Source organism: Acomys minous (genome assembly GCF_964271855.1).
Source record: "Acomys minous genome assembly, chromosome: 19".
Classification (NCBI taxonomy): Eukaryota; Metazoa; Chordata; class Mammalia; order Rodentia; family Muridae; genus Acomys; species Acomys minous.
The window spans coordinates 38,728,660-38,746,083 of NC_140499.1; the positions used below are offsets into that span (position 1 = coordinate 38,728,660).

The 17,424-nt window shown below is 37.0% G+C and overlaps 1 protein-coding gene across 1 annotated transcript in view; it reads right to left on the bottom strand.

Annotated features, from left to right (window-relative positions):
- The window catches only part of DHX36 (DEAH-box helicase 36), a 41,204-nt gene that overhangs the window by 3,194 nt on the left and 20,586 nt on the right, over positions 1-17,424 (bottom strand). Inside the window, exons 15-24 of the mRNA XM_084769118.1 lie at positions 17,075-17,218; positions 14,521-14,638; positions 13,724-13,822; positions 12,292-12,465; positions 12,083-12,169; positions 6,100-6,183; positions 3,702-3,801; positions 3,513-3,603; positions 815-935; positions 68-220 (exon numbers count right to left, since the gene is read on the bottom strand). Coding sequence (XP_084625244.1) covers positions 68-220; positions 815-935; positions 3,513-3,603; positions 3,702-3,801; positions 6,100-6,183; positions 12,083-12,169; positions 12,292-12,465; positions 13,724-13,822; positions 14,521-14,638; positions 17,075-17,218 — 1,171 coding nt within the window. The remainder of the gene's footprint in view (positions 1-67; positions 221-814; positions 936-3,512; positions 3,604-3,701; positions 3,802-6,099; positions 6,184-12,082; positions 12,170-12,291; positions 12,466-13,723; positions 13,823-14,520; positions 14,639-17,074; positions 17,219-17,424) is intronic.

The window sequence follows — 17,424 nt, forward strand, 5'->3', positions numbered from 1 at the left end:
TCTGGTCATCCACAAGACCACATAGTCACTTGCAAGCAAACTTACAGAAACCAGTAACATCAGTCACCTTGACAAGATGGGCAATTCTTTCTGGAGACTGAAACACAATCCATTCATCAACAGCAATAATTTCCTGATCATTATCTTTCTGGATGGAAATATCTCCCCCAAAGAACAAGAGGCAATATGGTGAAACTTCAGTACAGTCGTACAGGTATATCTGTAAAGAGAATTAATGTGAGAGAGTCATGAGGAGGTTGGATAGGATCACTACCACATAATTCAATATCCCAGCATTCACCAGCATCTTTCTAAAATAGCTACTGACTTGCAAATGTGATTTTGAAGGTTACATTTAAAGAAATGACATTTTAAGTGAACCATTCCCAAGTCCTAGAGCTGTTATACTTTTGTTCAAAAGTATGACTTGCCTTGAACATTTCCTAAATGTCAAAACTAACAAACAAACACAAATAAAAATAAAATGATTTTTATTTGTATATCCACCATACAAAAAAAAGAATCTCACTTACTATTCAGACCACTACCTAACCTATTAAGTAGACAGACACAATGACATGCCAACAAATCTGTACACAGTACAAACCCCTGACAGCAAATCTTGAAAGCAGCCTCTCAAAGAAAACCACATAACACAAGTAGCTGATGTACTTCATGAAAATAAAGCACACTATGTCCTTTAGAGATAAAAGCTGTAATTGATGTCAGAGAAGAAGTGTATGTTTTAAAGTGTGAAACTATAAAACTACCAGACTGACATTCAGATGTACAGTTACGTTAAATGTTCACTTACACTGCTTGTTCTCATCTTCAGGTGATAGATAAGCCAGTTATAACGAAAGTCCGTCTGCTCCACATTGACAGACTTAGGATGAATAGAAACCAGACCATCAGACTTTGTGTGAACTTTCACCCTTTAAAAAGAATTTTTCCTTCATTACTTCAAAAATTATTAGGCAGCTTAGTAAAAAATCAAACAAAGGTAGCAATCCTTAAAAAGAACAGACCACATATGAGTTCCACTGTGTCTGCAATGTATACATTTAAAAATCTGTTTTTGAGGAAAGTAGCATTTTGTTAAGGACAAGTGTAAGTACATGAGCAAATTATAAGTTTGCTGCCTTGTAAGAGTGAATCCACAGATTAGTAATTACACAGCAGGCAGGTGATAGGCTATTCTTTAGTGGTGTATACAGTACACAATGGAGGATAAAGAAAGCACGTGAAATGATTAGGATGGAGCTTACACTGAGAGACAAGCCTACATTTCACTATGATCATCACCAAAATGACCACTACCTTCAATTTATACAGTGACTGAAATAATCAACTAAACCCTTCCACTGGTTACCTGGGTTCCCAGAAGAACACAAAAATTAAAAAAAATTTTTCTTGAAGAGACTTTTGCGAAAATTGATTTTAAAAATTTCTTTTAGATTTATTTGAGGAGTATGAGTGTTTTGCCTGTGTGTATATATATATGAGGCACAAGTGTTCTTAGTGCCCACAGAAGACAGCAACGGATTATCTATGGCTGGAGTTATGTAAGACAGTGTGAGTGGCCATGTGGGTACTGGAAACAGAACCTAGGTCCTACAGAAGAGCAGCCAGTGCTCTTCACTGCTGAGCCATCTCTTCAGTCCCTTTAAAATGTTTTTAAATGCTTTTCACTCACTCAAGTTCTCAATTTCAAAATTGATATATTTGGAATAAACATATCTTGGCCGTTTAATGTACTCTGACAGCTTAGAGGGCTGCTTTCTTGTTACTACAGTGTTTATCCTGTCCTGTAGGACAGGAGTGCACATGTGAAGACGAGGGAAGAACCAGGACCATTCTCTGCCCCCTTCATCATGCTGGTTTCCAGGAGCTGGAAGGTGGGACTCACACTGTCAGACTTGGTAACAGTATCTGCCTACTAAACCATCTCATAGGTCCCAGGGATCTTTTTCATTGACAGCCATTTTCTAAGTCAATTTGCTTACCACTATCATACAGATGACATATCATGGTTTAATTTTAAACGATAGTAATGGTAATATGCTGCATTTGATATTGTGTAATCCCTTCTCCAGAGTTTTTAAAGTTCTATGAACTCATAATATATCAAAATCATAAACCATACTTATGATTCATTCAGAATAAAAACATAAATCACTTTTTCTTAGTCAACCTAGCCTGTGTCATTATGCAAATCAGGAGTTAGAAATTTTCTATATAGAGCCAGATGGGTATTAAGATTTGGTGGCCTTACAGTCTGCCTCAACTACCCAGCTCTGCTAGTGAAGCAGGAAAGCAGACAACACACAAGTAACTGGGCATCACTGTGCCCCAGGAAAGACTTATGTAAGAAACTTGTGGCCTGTGTGAGGAGCAGCATGAGTTGGAGGCCAGCAGAGACTATGATGCAAACCCTTGCTTCAAAACAAAACAAATCAAATCAAATAAACAAACAAACAAACCAAACCAACTGAAATAATTTACAAAATAGATTAATTCAGCCACATTAAAATCCATCTGCTTAGACCTGTAACTTAACCTAGTCTGGGGAGCTATGTGCACATTACAGAATGCCTAACAGTATGCCTGGTCTAAAAAACATAAAAAGATCTCTTCTAGTTATGGTTTGGATAAATATCTCCAGCTCCTAGTTAAATGTTCTTTGGTGGTAGTGGTGGGGGTCACCCCAATTTGAGAATCACAGCCTTAGAATATTAACTTAATGCTTGGCAGTCTGTATTTTCCATTTTTATAATCACAAGATACCCAGCATTTTCATTCACTTTAATCCTAATATCTGACATGTTACTACAGTTTTAAACCGTAGTCCCTACTGCTTCTAGACACCTATGGTATTTGCTACATGGCTGTTAAAAAGCACTTGTAATAATTCCTTATACACTCAATTTAAAATCTGAATGTATCGATGGACTGAGCTGAGCCAATAACTCCTGAACACCTTCCAAAGGATGGCAACGATTCAATCCTTTGGCTTCTTTCAGTGCCCTCGCCAGAGCAAACTATGAGGCGGAACTAGTCCTCACTGTCATCTCCAACTGCTACCAAGGCTGTGTGGATGTACATTTCACTTCTCCAAAGACTAAAATTATAGTTTCATTCAAATAGCCACTTAAAAACCATCACCCTCCCCCCCCCTTTTTTTTACAAGGAAAGGAAATATATAAATTACACACACACACACACACACACACACTCATAAAACAGCACAATATTCTAGCTGATCTCTCCTCAGGCACTGCTTCTCACACCGCTCTGCCTACTTTTAATGTTTACAGAAGTTCCCTGTTTTACTAACTTGTGATCAGGTAAGTGGCTGAATCTGTGTTGTGAGGGACAGATCCCCAGGCTTAACAACTCCTCTGCATCTAAATCAGCAAACATGCAAAGAAACCAGCCAACAGGAGTGAGAATACATTTCTAGTTGAGGGTTCCAAAGCTGCAAGTAGTTCTTAACAATCTTCAATGCTTACATTTTCCTTTTTTTACCCAAATTCAGTCGGATTTTAGCAACTTTGGGATATAAGCCAGCACAGATGACAGCTTTAATTATCTTTTCATTATCTATTGGGAGAGGGAAAGCAGAAGGGGAAAAAAGTAAAACACTGAAGCAATGAACCATTAACCAAGTGATTTACACGGTTTGTTCTGTTCTGCTTTACCTGAATTTATATTCGCTTTTGGATCTTTGGGACTTCTACTGCTTACAAATCCAGCTCCGAGAAGATGCTCCGCAAACTGTCCCTTCATGTTATGCAGCATCTGGAGAGCAAGGACAGTAGCAGCTAGAACCCTCCATGCACTGGGCCTTTCCGCCACTCACCTCAGTTAGCTTTAAGCTTCTCCTGCTTTACAAAAACACTGCTATAATAATGTGATATATTTAATACAAGATTTATTTTAATTATTCGTGTGTGTATAGTCCATGTGAGGCCAGGTGCCTATGGAGACCTGAAGGGTTCAGATCACCCACAGCTGGAGTTATAGGCAGTTAAGAGGCACCAGCTGCATGCACTGGGGAAGCCACTTGGGTCCTCTGCAGCAAGAGCATTTTACTGCTGAGCTCTGTCTCTAGCTCAGTTTTTTAACTTTATCATTTAAGGAGGGAACTGGTAAGTCACAAAAACAAGTTTCTGATAATAAATTTTACTAAATACAACTATATTTTCTACGTGGTTGCTTCTGTACTCTAATAACAGGAATAAGCATTTTAAGATACATATTTTACAAGCCTAAATTAATATTTGGTGGGGGCAAAAACCCTGCATGATATTAGAGAGGAAAAAAATAAAGAAAACCACCAATCATGTTTAAAGACACATCCATTTTGCAAGACACATGAGTTTTGGAATTGTCCTTTATTCTGCTTTTTAAAAGAAGCAGGAACAACAACAACAAATCATTAAAAATTACCAAGATTAACTACTGTTAACACTGGCACAGGAGCATTTTCCTGAAGAGAAACTGTAAGACAGACAGAAATGATGGATGGCTCAGTATAGCAGAAGAAAAATGGTCCCCCACCCACCTCCATTATCTTCACAGTCATCAGTATTGCAGACAGTGACTACGCACGCACATACACCAACAGAAGATCAGAAAGAAGCATTACTTCAGAATGAGACCCTATTTGTTGTTTCTTGCTTTTGTTTCTTAGGTTTTTGAAGCAGAGTCTCACACAGCCTAGGCTGGCTTCTCACACTATGTAGCCAAGGCTGGCCCTGAATCCTTGATACTCTTCTTGTCTTCACCTCCTGAGTGACAGGATTAAAGGCATGTGGTACCACTCCTACCTTAGGATCAGCTTTTAAGATTATAGAAGCTTTTTTTAAAGCTAGGCATTGTGGTACAAGTCTGTAATCCAAGCAACTCAGAGGCTGAGATAGAAGAACGAGAGAGCTTCAGGCCAGGCTGGGCTGCAGCCAAGACTCTGTCTCAAAAGCAAGAATTTTTATAAAATTTAATTAACTTTAATTTAAACTAAATTCCGCCGGCATGACAATGAATGGTTGAGATGAATATATTCTCACAACCACAGAAATATTTTTTAAGGAATTCCTTCAAGTTCAACAAAGAGACTGCAATACATAAAAATGGCTACATGCAAGTGTTTTTCGTTACAAAAGGTTTAACTTTTCTTGTGTAATTCTTCTTTATGAATCTGACAGCAACTTCCTCCTGGTCATTGTAATTGTAGGGGAACCACCTCTACATGATGCCCTCACAGTGTCGTTTCCATCGCTACTTCATGCTCCTTTTGCATCCAAACAATTTCAGTGTGCACTGTCAATCATGCAACAAGCAAGCTCCACCCAGAAATCTTCACTGTTCCTTGTCAGTGACTGTTTTCACAAACCCAGAGAACAGCATATTTCTTGAGTGTTTTCTTGAATGCTCATCCTTTGTCTTTATACTTGACTTACGTCTCAACTGTATGTTACTTGCACAGACAACTTGGACTTAGCCCTATTGCCATATCCGCTTCAGGGAATGGTATTTGATAAGTCTGAGTAAGTCTCCACTCTTCAGGATTCCTATGCAGTGGTACGTACTGCACTGATGGGTTAGCTTTGTCCTTCAACTTTTTATTTATCACTTTAATTTTATGTTTTTCAGCCGTATCCATATCCTAACTACTAAAGCTTTCCTTTATGCCAATAATCTGCCTTCCAGGAATATCTGTTTTGTTGTGCTCTTTGCTCTTCAAGTTGGATGCTTAGCCTAGCAGTAAAATTACCCCTTTTAAAAATTCACTCTTATTGCCTTTCTTTTCTTTATTTTACTGAATGTATAATCTTTTCACCAACACACTACTATGACACAGTTGTTAAGGGATCTTCTATTGAAATATGCTTTGTATTTTTTGACTGTAGTATCTTTCTGAGTTTTCCCACCACTTTTCATTCTGCTGATGAATGGGCATTTTTTATTAGAATGTTAGTTTCTTGATACACATATACTCTTTGTATACAGTTAACTTTACTACAGATGAAACTGGACAAAACAGATGCATCTAGACCAGTCTGGTATATGTGACTAGTACATATTTCTCAGCATTACCTGCAGTGTGTTTGAGGACAGAAAATATTCCCAGCAGTAGTCTTTTTCATATCTGAAACCACGTCGCTTAGCTTCTTCCCAGCCCTATTGGACAAAGCAATAAAGAAACTCACTCACAGTTTTCCACACCAAAGACTACTTAGCACTTTCCATTTTTACTTTACTAACAGTTTGTTTCTCTACTGATGTGCCATGTTCTCTATAAGAATGTCCAGGAACTTTGAAATTCATGACAAAACCCTGAAGCTCTGAAGATCCTAATACCCTAGCACTTCTACTGACATATTGTGTCTTTACAGTCTTTCCGGCTTTCTTAACTAGACTAAGAGAGAGGAGAAGCAGGCAAGTCCTTGAATCCAACCGTGACAACATCAGTTAGATCCCTCGACTCCCATATTGTGAAAGGGGAAACAGAACAGTCATGAGCTGTCCTGACTGTGACATGTGTACCAAAAACACACTCCCCCAATAAAAATAAAACCTAAGAAAATTAAACAGCGCAAGTAGATTAAGTGAGTTCTACCTAAGCTGCCCTGAATATCCTTCACGGGGATCTGGCTGCATACACCCTCCATTCCTCCTCAAAGCCTTAGATGGAGCACAGGTGGCTCACCTAGTGCCCTGGCCTAGTTTGGCCACCACTCTTGTTGTGGCATCAAACCTCCAGGCTCCAGCCAGGACATACTGATGAGTATGTCCTAGACACACAGTTAACTACCCACCACCAACCTACAGACCCCCGTATCTTGTGCCAGGGTCTAGTCTGTGAGTCTGCCCACTCCCTTTTATAAACCCTCTCTGACACCCAGATATGCACCAAAACTCCAGGCATTAACTGGGACACATCCTGTATTCCACACCAGTCCTATTTTTGTCAACCCAACTTCATTCCAACTAACCCATATCCAACATTTAGGGCCAACCTAGCCTTCACATCCTGTTTTCTGCCTCAACATGCTCTGCCGTATCAGACATATCACTAACAAAAGAAGTCCACATGCCTATATCTCATCATGAAAAATACAAATATGAAAGATCAAAGCAGTATCTTGCCCCTCAAATCTACTTGCCTGATAGAACTGTTTGCCTATGAGAATTACCTAGATGAACACCAGGATACAGAATTTAAAAGAACAATCACAAATACCATCAAAGAATTCAGGGAGCTGAAAGACACAGGGAAAGATCTCGATGAACATAAAGAGAATGTACTTATGATGCCCAAGAAAACACAAATATAAGGCTGATGGAAATGACAAAGACAATCCAGGAATTAAAAACAGTATTCAACAATGAGATAGAAACGCTGAAGAAGACAGAATTGAAAGCCCAATAACATAACCAGAAAACTCAAAGGGAAGCATTACAAGTAGAATGAATCAAGAAGAAAATAGAGTGCAGGGCTAGAAGATAAAGTAGATGATGCAGATCAAATAAACAAGAAATATGAAAATAAAATTAAAGCACAAGAAAAGAACATGGAGGAAATTTATGACACCATAAAAAGATCAAACTTTGTAATTATAGGAAAGGATGAGGGAAAAGAAACCCAGGTCAGCTGCAAAGGCCAGATTGTTAGCAATATCATAAAAGAATATTTACCCAAACTAAGGAAAGACACACCCACACAGATCCAGCAAGCATACAGAACATCAAATAGACAAAACTGGCAAAGAACGTCCCTACAGCATATCAGCTAAACACTAAGTGTACAGACAAAGAACGTGTACTGAAAAGTAGCCAGAGAAAAATGCAAGTCACATATAAAGGAAAACACATCAAGAAATCAGCTGTTTTCTTGGTGAAAACTTTCAAAGTCAGATGAGCTTGGAGCAATACAGTTCTAAAAGATTAAGACAGCAAATGTAGACTAATATGCCCAGCAAAACTCATCACTATAGTTTGTGAAGGAGGGAAAACTTTCCACTACATACACAGCCTAAGAAAAAAATTATATTGCATAGACCAAACCTAAAGAAAATACAGGAACCAATGTGTTGGGTTGAGGAGAGGAATAAGCACAGCCAAGAGAAATTACTGAAGCACCAAGTCTACCAAGAGCACAGCACCATCAAAAGCCAACAACACGATGACTGCAATCTGCACACTCCTATCAGTAATAACTTCAGCTACTACACTACAGTACTGGAGTAAAGTCACAGACTAACACAGCAGGTGACTTCAATACCCCACTTTCCCTGATAAACAGGTCATTTGGACGAGAAAAAACAAAAACAACAACAACAAAAATTCCCCCCAAAAAACTAAGCAGAGAAGCATCAGAATTAAATAACACTACATGTCAAGTAGACTGAACAGAAGGAGTATTCCGCCAAACACCAGAAATGCACCTTCTACTCAGCAGCATATGCACGTTTCTCTAAAGCAAACCACATCCTAGACACAAAACAAATGTTAACAAACTTAAAACCGAAAAAATTCCATGTATCCTATCTGAGCACAATGTAATAAAATTTAAAAATCAACTGTAAACAAATCTCTAACAAGTACATACACTCATGAAGGTTAAAGAAGTCATTACTGAATGATGAATGGGTCAAAGAACAATAAAAAATTTCCTAGAATTAAATGAAAATAAAAACACATACCATAAAAACTTCTGGATATATAAAAAGCAGTCCTATAAGAGAAAACTGTAGCTTTAAGTGACTACTTTAAAAAGCCTTCCAACTAAAAAAGTCCAGGCCCAGATGGATTCACAGAAGAATTCTATTACACTTCTAAAGAAAATCTATAGCTTCCTTAAACTATTCAAAATATAGAAATACAACAAGCACTCCTAAACTCCTTCATGAAGCCAGTTTTATTCTAATATCCAAATCAAGAAAAGACTTAACAAGAGAGAAATAGAGAGGGAGGGAGGAGGGGGGTAGGGAACACAAGAACTACAGGTCAATATTCTTTATGAACATAGTCTCAAAAAACCTCAATAAATATTTGCAAACAGAATACAAACATACATTAAAAAGTCTATACTACATGACCAAGCTGCTTTTTTCCTTGAAATAGAGGGATGATTCAACATACACAAGTCAATAAATATTAGAGACTACAAAAAAAGACTTAATGACAAAAACAAAATAACCACACGGTCATCTCAACAGATGCAGAAAGAACTTTTAGCAAAATCTTAAACATGCCTTCCTTCATGATTAAAGTCCTAGCAAATGTAGGACTAGAGGAAATATCTTTCAACATAACAGCTATATATGAGAAACCCACAGCCAATATCATCCTAAATGGGGACTTTAAGCAATCCCACTAAAATCAGGAACGAGACAGGGCCTATTAGCCTCACTACCCACTCTTTTTCTATATTGTGTTTGAACCACTAGGTACAGCAAAAAACAAAGAGAAGGAAATTAAAGGGATACGTATAGAGAAGTAAGTCAAAACATCCCTACTTGGAATGATATATTATGCATAAGTGTTTAAAAAATTTAAACCAGGAAGCTTCTGGAAACAACCATCAAGTTCTGCAATGTGGGAGGATAAAGAATCAATAGGCAAAAAACCAGTAACTTTTCAATAACTTTCTATACACCAGCAACAAACATTCAGAGAAAGAGAAAGACACATTTCTAATCAAAACAGCATCCAAGAAAATAAAACACCTAGAAATAAACGTACCCAAGGAGGCGAAGAATCTCTACAATGAAAACTTTAAATCTCTGAAGAAAGAGAAAGACACTAGAGAAGTGGAAAGACATTTTGCGATCATGAATTGGTAGAATTTACACTGTAAAATTTACCATTCTACCAAAAAAAAATCTCCATAAATTCAATGTAATCTCAACCAAATACCTATCTCACTTAACATAAATAGAAAAACATATCCTAAAATTCATGTGGAACCACAAAACACCCTGGATAGCTGAAACAATCCTAAGCAAAAAAGAACAACGCTAAAGGAATTAAAATTCCAGATCTTACAGATATATTACATAGCCATAGTAAAAAAGAAAATATAGTGCCGATCCAAAACCAGACATGTAAACCAAAAGTACAAAATCAAAGGCCCTAAAATGAGTACATATAATTTCAGCCATATAATATTTGACAGAGATGCCAAAAGCATAAGCTGGAGAAAAGAAAGCATTTTCAACAAATGGTGCTGAGAAAACTAGATGTCCATATGCAGAAGAAAATTATACTTGAATCTATCTATCATCTTGGACAAAAACTAACTCTAAATGGATCAAAGACCTAATTGTGAAACCTAAAACACTAAAACTGTTGGAAAACAGGGGCAGTGCCTACAGAATGTAGGTGGAGGGAAGAACTCTGGACAGGACATTATGTGTTCAGGAATTCAGGCCAACAACTGACAAGTGAGACCATAAATATTAAAAATTACAACTTAAAAACGTGTATGCGCGCATGTTGTAGTTAACTGGAAGAGTATTCACAGAAAAGGAGGGCAAAATAATAGTAGTAGTAACAGTCAGGTCATAAAGAATCCTGTTATTATCTACCTAACATTACATATAATATATAAACCAGTATACAGTGTCCAGTTTAAATAAAATTTCTCATTTAGGAAAACAACGTTTCCTCAAGAGCCATAGTCTAACAAAACCCCTAACACGGGCCATCAGAAGTGCCCGTGAGTTGTTGGTTGAAGGTGTCTGGGAGTCTTCCAGAACACGCTACAGCTGTAGACCTTGTTGCCTCTGGTAGTTGAAGCTAAGCTTATTACTAAAGTAAACCATGTACTTACTTTGGACACAGAGCCCTGAAGATCGATCCCGCCTGGTTCTGACCTGAAAGTCTCCTCTTGGAGGGCTAGCTGTCAAGGTACCACAAAGTGCTATGCAAGTTTCCATGGGAGAGAAGCAACCAACAATTCTACCCAGCTATGATGCCTATGAACTAAAACAATGAACAGCACAGCACAGTATCTCTAAAGTTGCACCAGTGGCATGCACACCTCGGTGGTAACCAATGCTCTCTAACTGGACTCAATGCCTGATCAACAAGAGGGAAACCTAACCAGTGACCCCACAGATCCTGGCAGAGAACCTACAACCACCTTTCCAGCAAGAATTCCCAAATGTGTTCTAAATATTTACCCTTATACCCACAGAAAAGTATAGCTCTCATCAAAGAAATGTCTATTTGTAAAAGAGACCATAAAAACCTACAACCAATCAAAAGGCAGAAAGCAGAAGATTGTGTGATGCCCAATCCCAAGTGATGAATCTACAACACAATACCGGCACCTAAGGTCCAGAGACAATGGCAGAAGGACAAGAAAGATTTCTAAGAGCCATAAGAACAGGAAGTTTGCCGAGACATTTCATCTAGATATTTTAGAGAAGCTATGCCCATAAAGTCTCATCAATAAAGCTGACTAAATAAGAAGTGAACATGGAGGATACCCATAGACTAACATGGAAGGGTAAACTCTCATGGGGCCTCAAGCCTAGACAGAGAACTACAGGCAACTAAGGAATGCTGAAAATGTGAGAAACAGGCCTCCCCAGTGAAAGTCCCAGTACATGGTCAGCCATATGAACTGAAGTTGTGTTTATATGCATACACATCCATATATACGCCCACGTGTACACGATCCTGATAGTCGATTAAAAGGCCATATCACTGACTGTAATGGACAGACTATCATGAAGGTAAGACAAAGACAAAAAGCAACATCATATATGAAAAACAAGATAAAGTGGTCATCTGTTTCAGCCCTACTTTTTATATAAGTCTTTTCTCAAAGATAAAGATGAATTTTGTATAAGACAAAAAGTTAATTTTTATAAAATGTTTATCAAATTTTAAACATTCTTAGAAACATATTCTTGAGACACAGTCATTTAAAAGTTTTGTTTGTTTGTTGTGTTTTTTAAGACAAGGTTACTCTGGGTAGCCTTGGTTCTCCTGGACTTGCTTTGTAGACCAGGCTGGCCTCGACTCATGTATTCTTCTATAAAGCAGAATAAGGTTTTTTTCTTACCTCAAATGCATTCACAACTGTCAGGTGATCACTTCTAGTTTGCTTTGCCAATTCCTTTCTTCTCGCATCTGCAATCTTTTCTTTTCCCTAAAGAATAACAGCTACAGCTCAAATTTTTCAGATTTATTGAAAATCTAATGAAACATAAGATGTAAGCAGTAAATACTTTTACCACCAAAAATACCTAGCCGTTTTTCTAGCTTTCTTACCAGTGGGATGACAAAGGGATCTTTAAAGCTGAGACTGGCAGCAATAGTGAGTACTGGATCTAAGCAACAGAACAAAGCTCCAAAAAGAATCATTTTTCCAATATGTGGCTCAACAGGCAATCGGGCTAAATGGACGCCAAGAGGTGTTAATTCTTCTTGCTTATCCAAAGCACTCTGAAAGGAAAAAGTTTGTTCTTCCAGTGGGCCAGCAAAACATTCCATCAAAAGCTACTGTAGTTAGCTGTAAAACATACAGGCCACTATTCATTTTCTTAAACCCCAATTGCCCCAAGCATGTTTTAAGTACCTTCAACACAAAAACTAAATTCTAATGTCAGCAAAGGCTAACAAACAAATTAATCTACATCTTGGAAATATTATGCCAGAAATAAAGAAAATCACCCGTGGTTAAGCAGTTATGAAAAGACAAGTGGGTGAAACGCAGAGTCCTTAGAGTCCAGTTTAGTTTAGGTGCTATGATGCAAAAGAGATAAGGGGCATACATCGGAGTGACTTCTGCTCCAACTCAAATGAGGACAGCTAGAAAAGTATCCTGAAGAAACCAGGGAAATATAAGGACACAACTGAATAATTTAGTGTTAATTTAAGCAGTTTACTATTTTAAAAGCTACAGAATCCAAAATTTTAAAAATTATCTACATGGATGGCCTTCAAACTTGTGATACATATAAAACACGTCTTTGGTACCTTCCAATCGTGCACAGACCAAAATGACTTTACAGATAAATAAGAATATTCTTTCTCTACATATTTTAGTACAGTTCAGAGAGGTACTGTAAAGAATATGAATAAGTATAACTAAGGTAATAATCTTCTAACTGAGTCATAATTTAAATCACCACACAGCTGCAAACAGCAGTAGACAGCATTTCTAATCTCTTGTGCTTCCCTTACTACTCTGGACACTAATTCATGGCCAGTCCTGTGTCTCTCACCACGAATGACTGTCTCACTTAAAGAGTTTCTTAGAACATAAAAAGGAACAAGCAAACCAGAAAGTCTTATTCTATAGAAATAAGTTATCATAGCGAATCACAGTTCAATGATTGTCACAGCATCACAGAGAGAAGCCATTTGTTTATATTCTTTCAAAATATAATGGTTACTTCTATCAAATGTCTACACTACCATTTAATCACTTGACTCTAACAACATAGCATTATGGTAATCAGAAAGAGTAGCATAAACCAACCCAGTTCAAGGCCACATATGAATACAACTAAAGAAAAATTTCAAGATTTCATGTAATTTTAAATCAATCTTGCAACAAACAAAATTCATGAAGACTTGCATCTTAAAAATGTGAGCAAAGTATATGAAATCTGTCAGGGTTCTACTATGGAATAATAAGATCTTTTAAGTAGTGCTCAAACATGCTAAATCCAAGTTTACTGAAGAAAATCAAATTTACCAGTTCCATTAGGTGTTTTATGGAGAGCAATACTGCCTCATCTGATGGCGGATCCATCAACCTACTCAGAAAATAAGCAATTCCACCTAGCCTTAAAATCTGTGGAAACAAATAGTTAAATATAAATCAAAACAACATAAAAACATATACTCGACAGCTTATATACCATTTTCTAAGAGCAAATCTACTAGTGAAAAAAGTTATCACATTAAAATACTCATTACCTTAGAGACAGACAGACAGACACACAAAGAGATAATAATATTTGAAGACATAAGAACAGGTAGCAAGACCTGGTAGCACAGGGCTATAATACCAGCTATTCAGGAGGCTGAGGCAGGAGGTTCAAGGTCAACTTCAGCCAATTACTGAGACCATCTCAAAGTCAAAATAAAATAAAGTAAAATAAAAAAAATAAAATAAAATAAATAAAAGGAGAACTTGCCTAATAAAATGCCCTGGCTTTAATCCTCTGAAGCACAAAATCAGATATGGGAGCTGACATTTACTGACTGCTCCATGTCCAGCACTGTCTTAGAAATTTTATACAACAATCTGTTCAATGAAGCAGAACAAGTATCCAGGTAGGAAGTGGGAACCAAACACAGGTGCCCTGATTCCAACATTAAAAACTGCTTGATATACATCAGAAGGAAGCTTACGTAGTTTCCTCACACAAGCAAAACGAAGTGCATAAAAATAATTCCTTTTTGTAGATTCATACTATACTTCCTTCTATTAAAACTTTGAAAATATAATACCACCCGTCATTAAGTTAACTCTTTCAACTAATATACCTTTATTTGCAAACAAAGTTCTTCCAAAGGAGTTCTCAAAATTTCTGGTAGTTGGTAATCATCCAAAAGACTTGCTCTAAGGCCATTGTACAGATGATAACAATGACCAGGCTGAACTCTTAAAAAGAAAAAAGAAAAAAAAGAAAGAGCATCATCAAAACCATGACTTTTAGAACGCCAAAGAAAGAGCAGGAAGGGAAAGTACCCAGTATCCATTTCTCACAAGCCACACACACAATTGTTATTCACCTTATTTCCTTCATATTTATTTGGAAAGACCCTAAACCCCATGTCCATATTTTATATTTTATTTTTTGGAGTTCTGGTTTCTTTCCTTTCTAAGACATTATTTTTCTTTTAGCTAATACATAATACATTAATAACTTTAAGTATAATGTAATACATTTGAATATATGTGCATTAATTACATCAGTTCATTTGCTTTGTTTTGTTTTGTTTTTCAAGACAGGGTTTCTCTGTGTAGTCTTGGCTGTCCTGAACTCACTTTGTAGACCAGGCTGTCCTCGAACTCACAGTGATCCGCCTGCTTCTGCCTCCCAAGTGCTGGGATTAAAGGTAGCATATCAGTTCATTTGCATAACCTCATTTTGTTATATAAGACTTCAGCACCTCCCTTTTGCCCTTATAAAGTATGCAATATATTACTCTGAACTACAGTTGTCCTGTGGTATATTCAAACTAACTTCTATGTCTTTTGTTAGCTCTCAAGCTCCAGTTTTAGAAAGCAAGCAAGACATCCCCCATTCACAATTTGGTTCCCTATTTCTGAAGTTCCTCTCACCTTGCTCAACTTGTAGCTTTCTATTATCTAACTTCTCGCTGGTGGCACAGACCTTCTATTATCTAGAGGGATCACATGTTTTTTCTAGTCTCCAAAGTAACCATCAATTAAATCAGGCTTTGTGATGTATTAATGTCATGATGTAAGAAACTATCTAGAAACCAGGTTAAATAGGGTCAAACTGAAAAGATTACAGCAAGCTTTTAAGACAAATGGATGATGTAATAATGGTCAATAGTTTTCTTTAACTTTTCTTTCCTTACATGAGTTCATATGTAAGACTGGTGACTTTTTTTTTTTTTTTTAATTTGTAAGAGGTAAAGGAACAAGTCTTTTGGAATATCAGGCACGATTCTGTCACTAGCATGAAATACTGTAAGTACTCACCAAAAAGAAGCAGTAGCAAAAATGTGTAATGATCAGGACAAATACTGTTCTTATCATTAAAACAGATGGCTTTATTCTTCTACTACAACCACATCAAAGGAGAAAAGGTGTTCCCTCGTGTTTTCACTGGTAAGTAGTGGTCAGAATCTGAGTAGAAACCTAGACTGTGGGTTGGCTGCTTGAATTCAAATTCTATCCCTGCTATGTACAAAACTCTGGGACTCTGAGCAAGTTATTTAATATCTCTCTAACTTAATATCCTTATTTTTAAAACAAGTAGCTGCTTAACTCAGATATGAAGTGAGAATTAAGTCTATAAAGCATTTAGGAGGAGCTGACACTCCTCTAGTAGTAGTCAGTAGTAAGTAATGCATACTTTAAGAACAGACATGGAAACAAAACTGGGAGTGATATAATAAAGGCTATTAATTTTTAACAAATAATTTGGAAAATAGATAATCTTCCAAAAAAGTATGAACAGAACTATTTTTTTTTATTTTAATATGTGTTGCTATAGTAGTTAGGCATGGGAAATGCAAATTCAAACTATACTGAGATTCATTTCACCTCTTTATAATGGCTAACATCAAAACAACAAATGTTGGTGGAGATGCAGGTTGAAGAAACACAACACTGCTGGTGCAGTGTCAACTGGTATACTAGCCACGCAAACTGATGATGTGTTCTCAGTGACTACAAATATGGACAGCACTGTGCTGCTCCCTGAGTGCACATACAGAGGAATCTAAGTAAGCAGGCCACTGCAGTGCTTGCACAGCCACTTGAGCACTACCTTAACCAAGAGCCAAGATACACAATCAGACTCAGCGTCCAGCAACAGTGAGTAGATAAAGAAAATGTGATATTCACACAAAACAGAATTTCACGCTGTTGTAAAGATGAAATAATGATACCTACAGGAAAAAACCCAAAAGGCAAATTCCAAATGTACTCTCCTACGCAGAGTCTATATGTAAACTTGGTATATGCATGAGTTAGACAGATGATGAACAGATAGGCAGGTAAACAGTCATATGAAAATTTAAAGAGATGATATAAAATATAAAAAAGTGGGAAGGAAGAAATATAAATACAAGAGGCACAGGGAACAGAGAAGTGGATGTTATATGAAAGAGGGAGGAATTACCTGAGTAAAAGAAATAAAGGGAAAGTATAATTATTTAAGTACATGAAAATATTACAAACTTATTTTATATGCCAATTAAAATAAAAAATAAAATCTAATAGCCCCCAAAGCATTATGAGTTCACTACACTATGCAAGCTAACTAACTCTCCTAGTAATATGATTTGCTCACATACTTATCCCGTGTTGTCTAGGCCCTGGACAACACCTCCAGCTTACCTTCCAGCTCTCCCTTTCCTCTGCTTGGCATTAGCTTTGCTAACCCACTCAGCAGACATGGTACTGATGTTGTTCTGTGTGTCAAAATGTGTTTCTTTAATTTTTCCTCCATCTATTACATAAACCACATCATCTATGGTGATGCTGTACGGAAAATAGATATACAAAATATTAAGAGTACATCAAGAAGACTATTAACTTATACCAAGCCTATAGATTTTAATTCATTTGAAATATTTTTACTGGATCAAGTGGATTTTATTAGGCCAGAACTTTCACTACTCTTCTCACATTTTTCCATATCAGTCAAGAGCCTGACAGTAGGCAGCGTCCTTATGAACAGTGGCAGC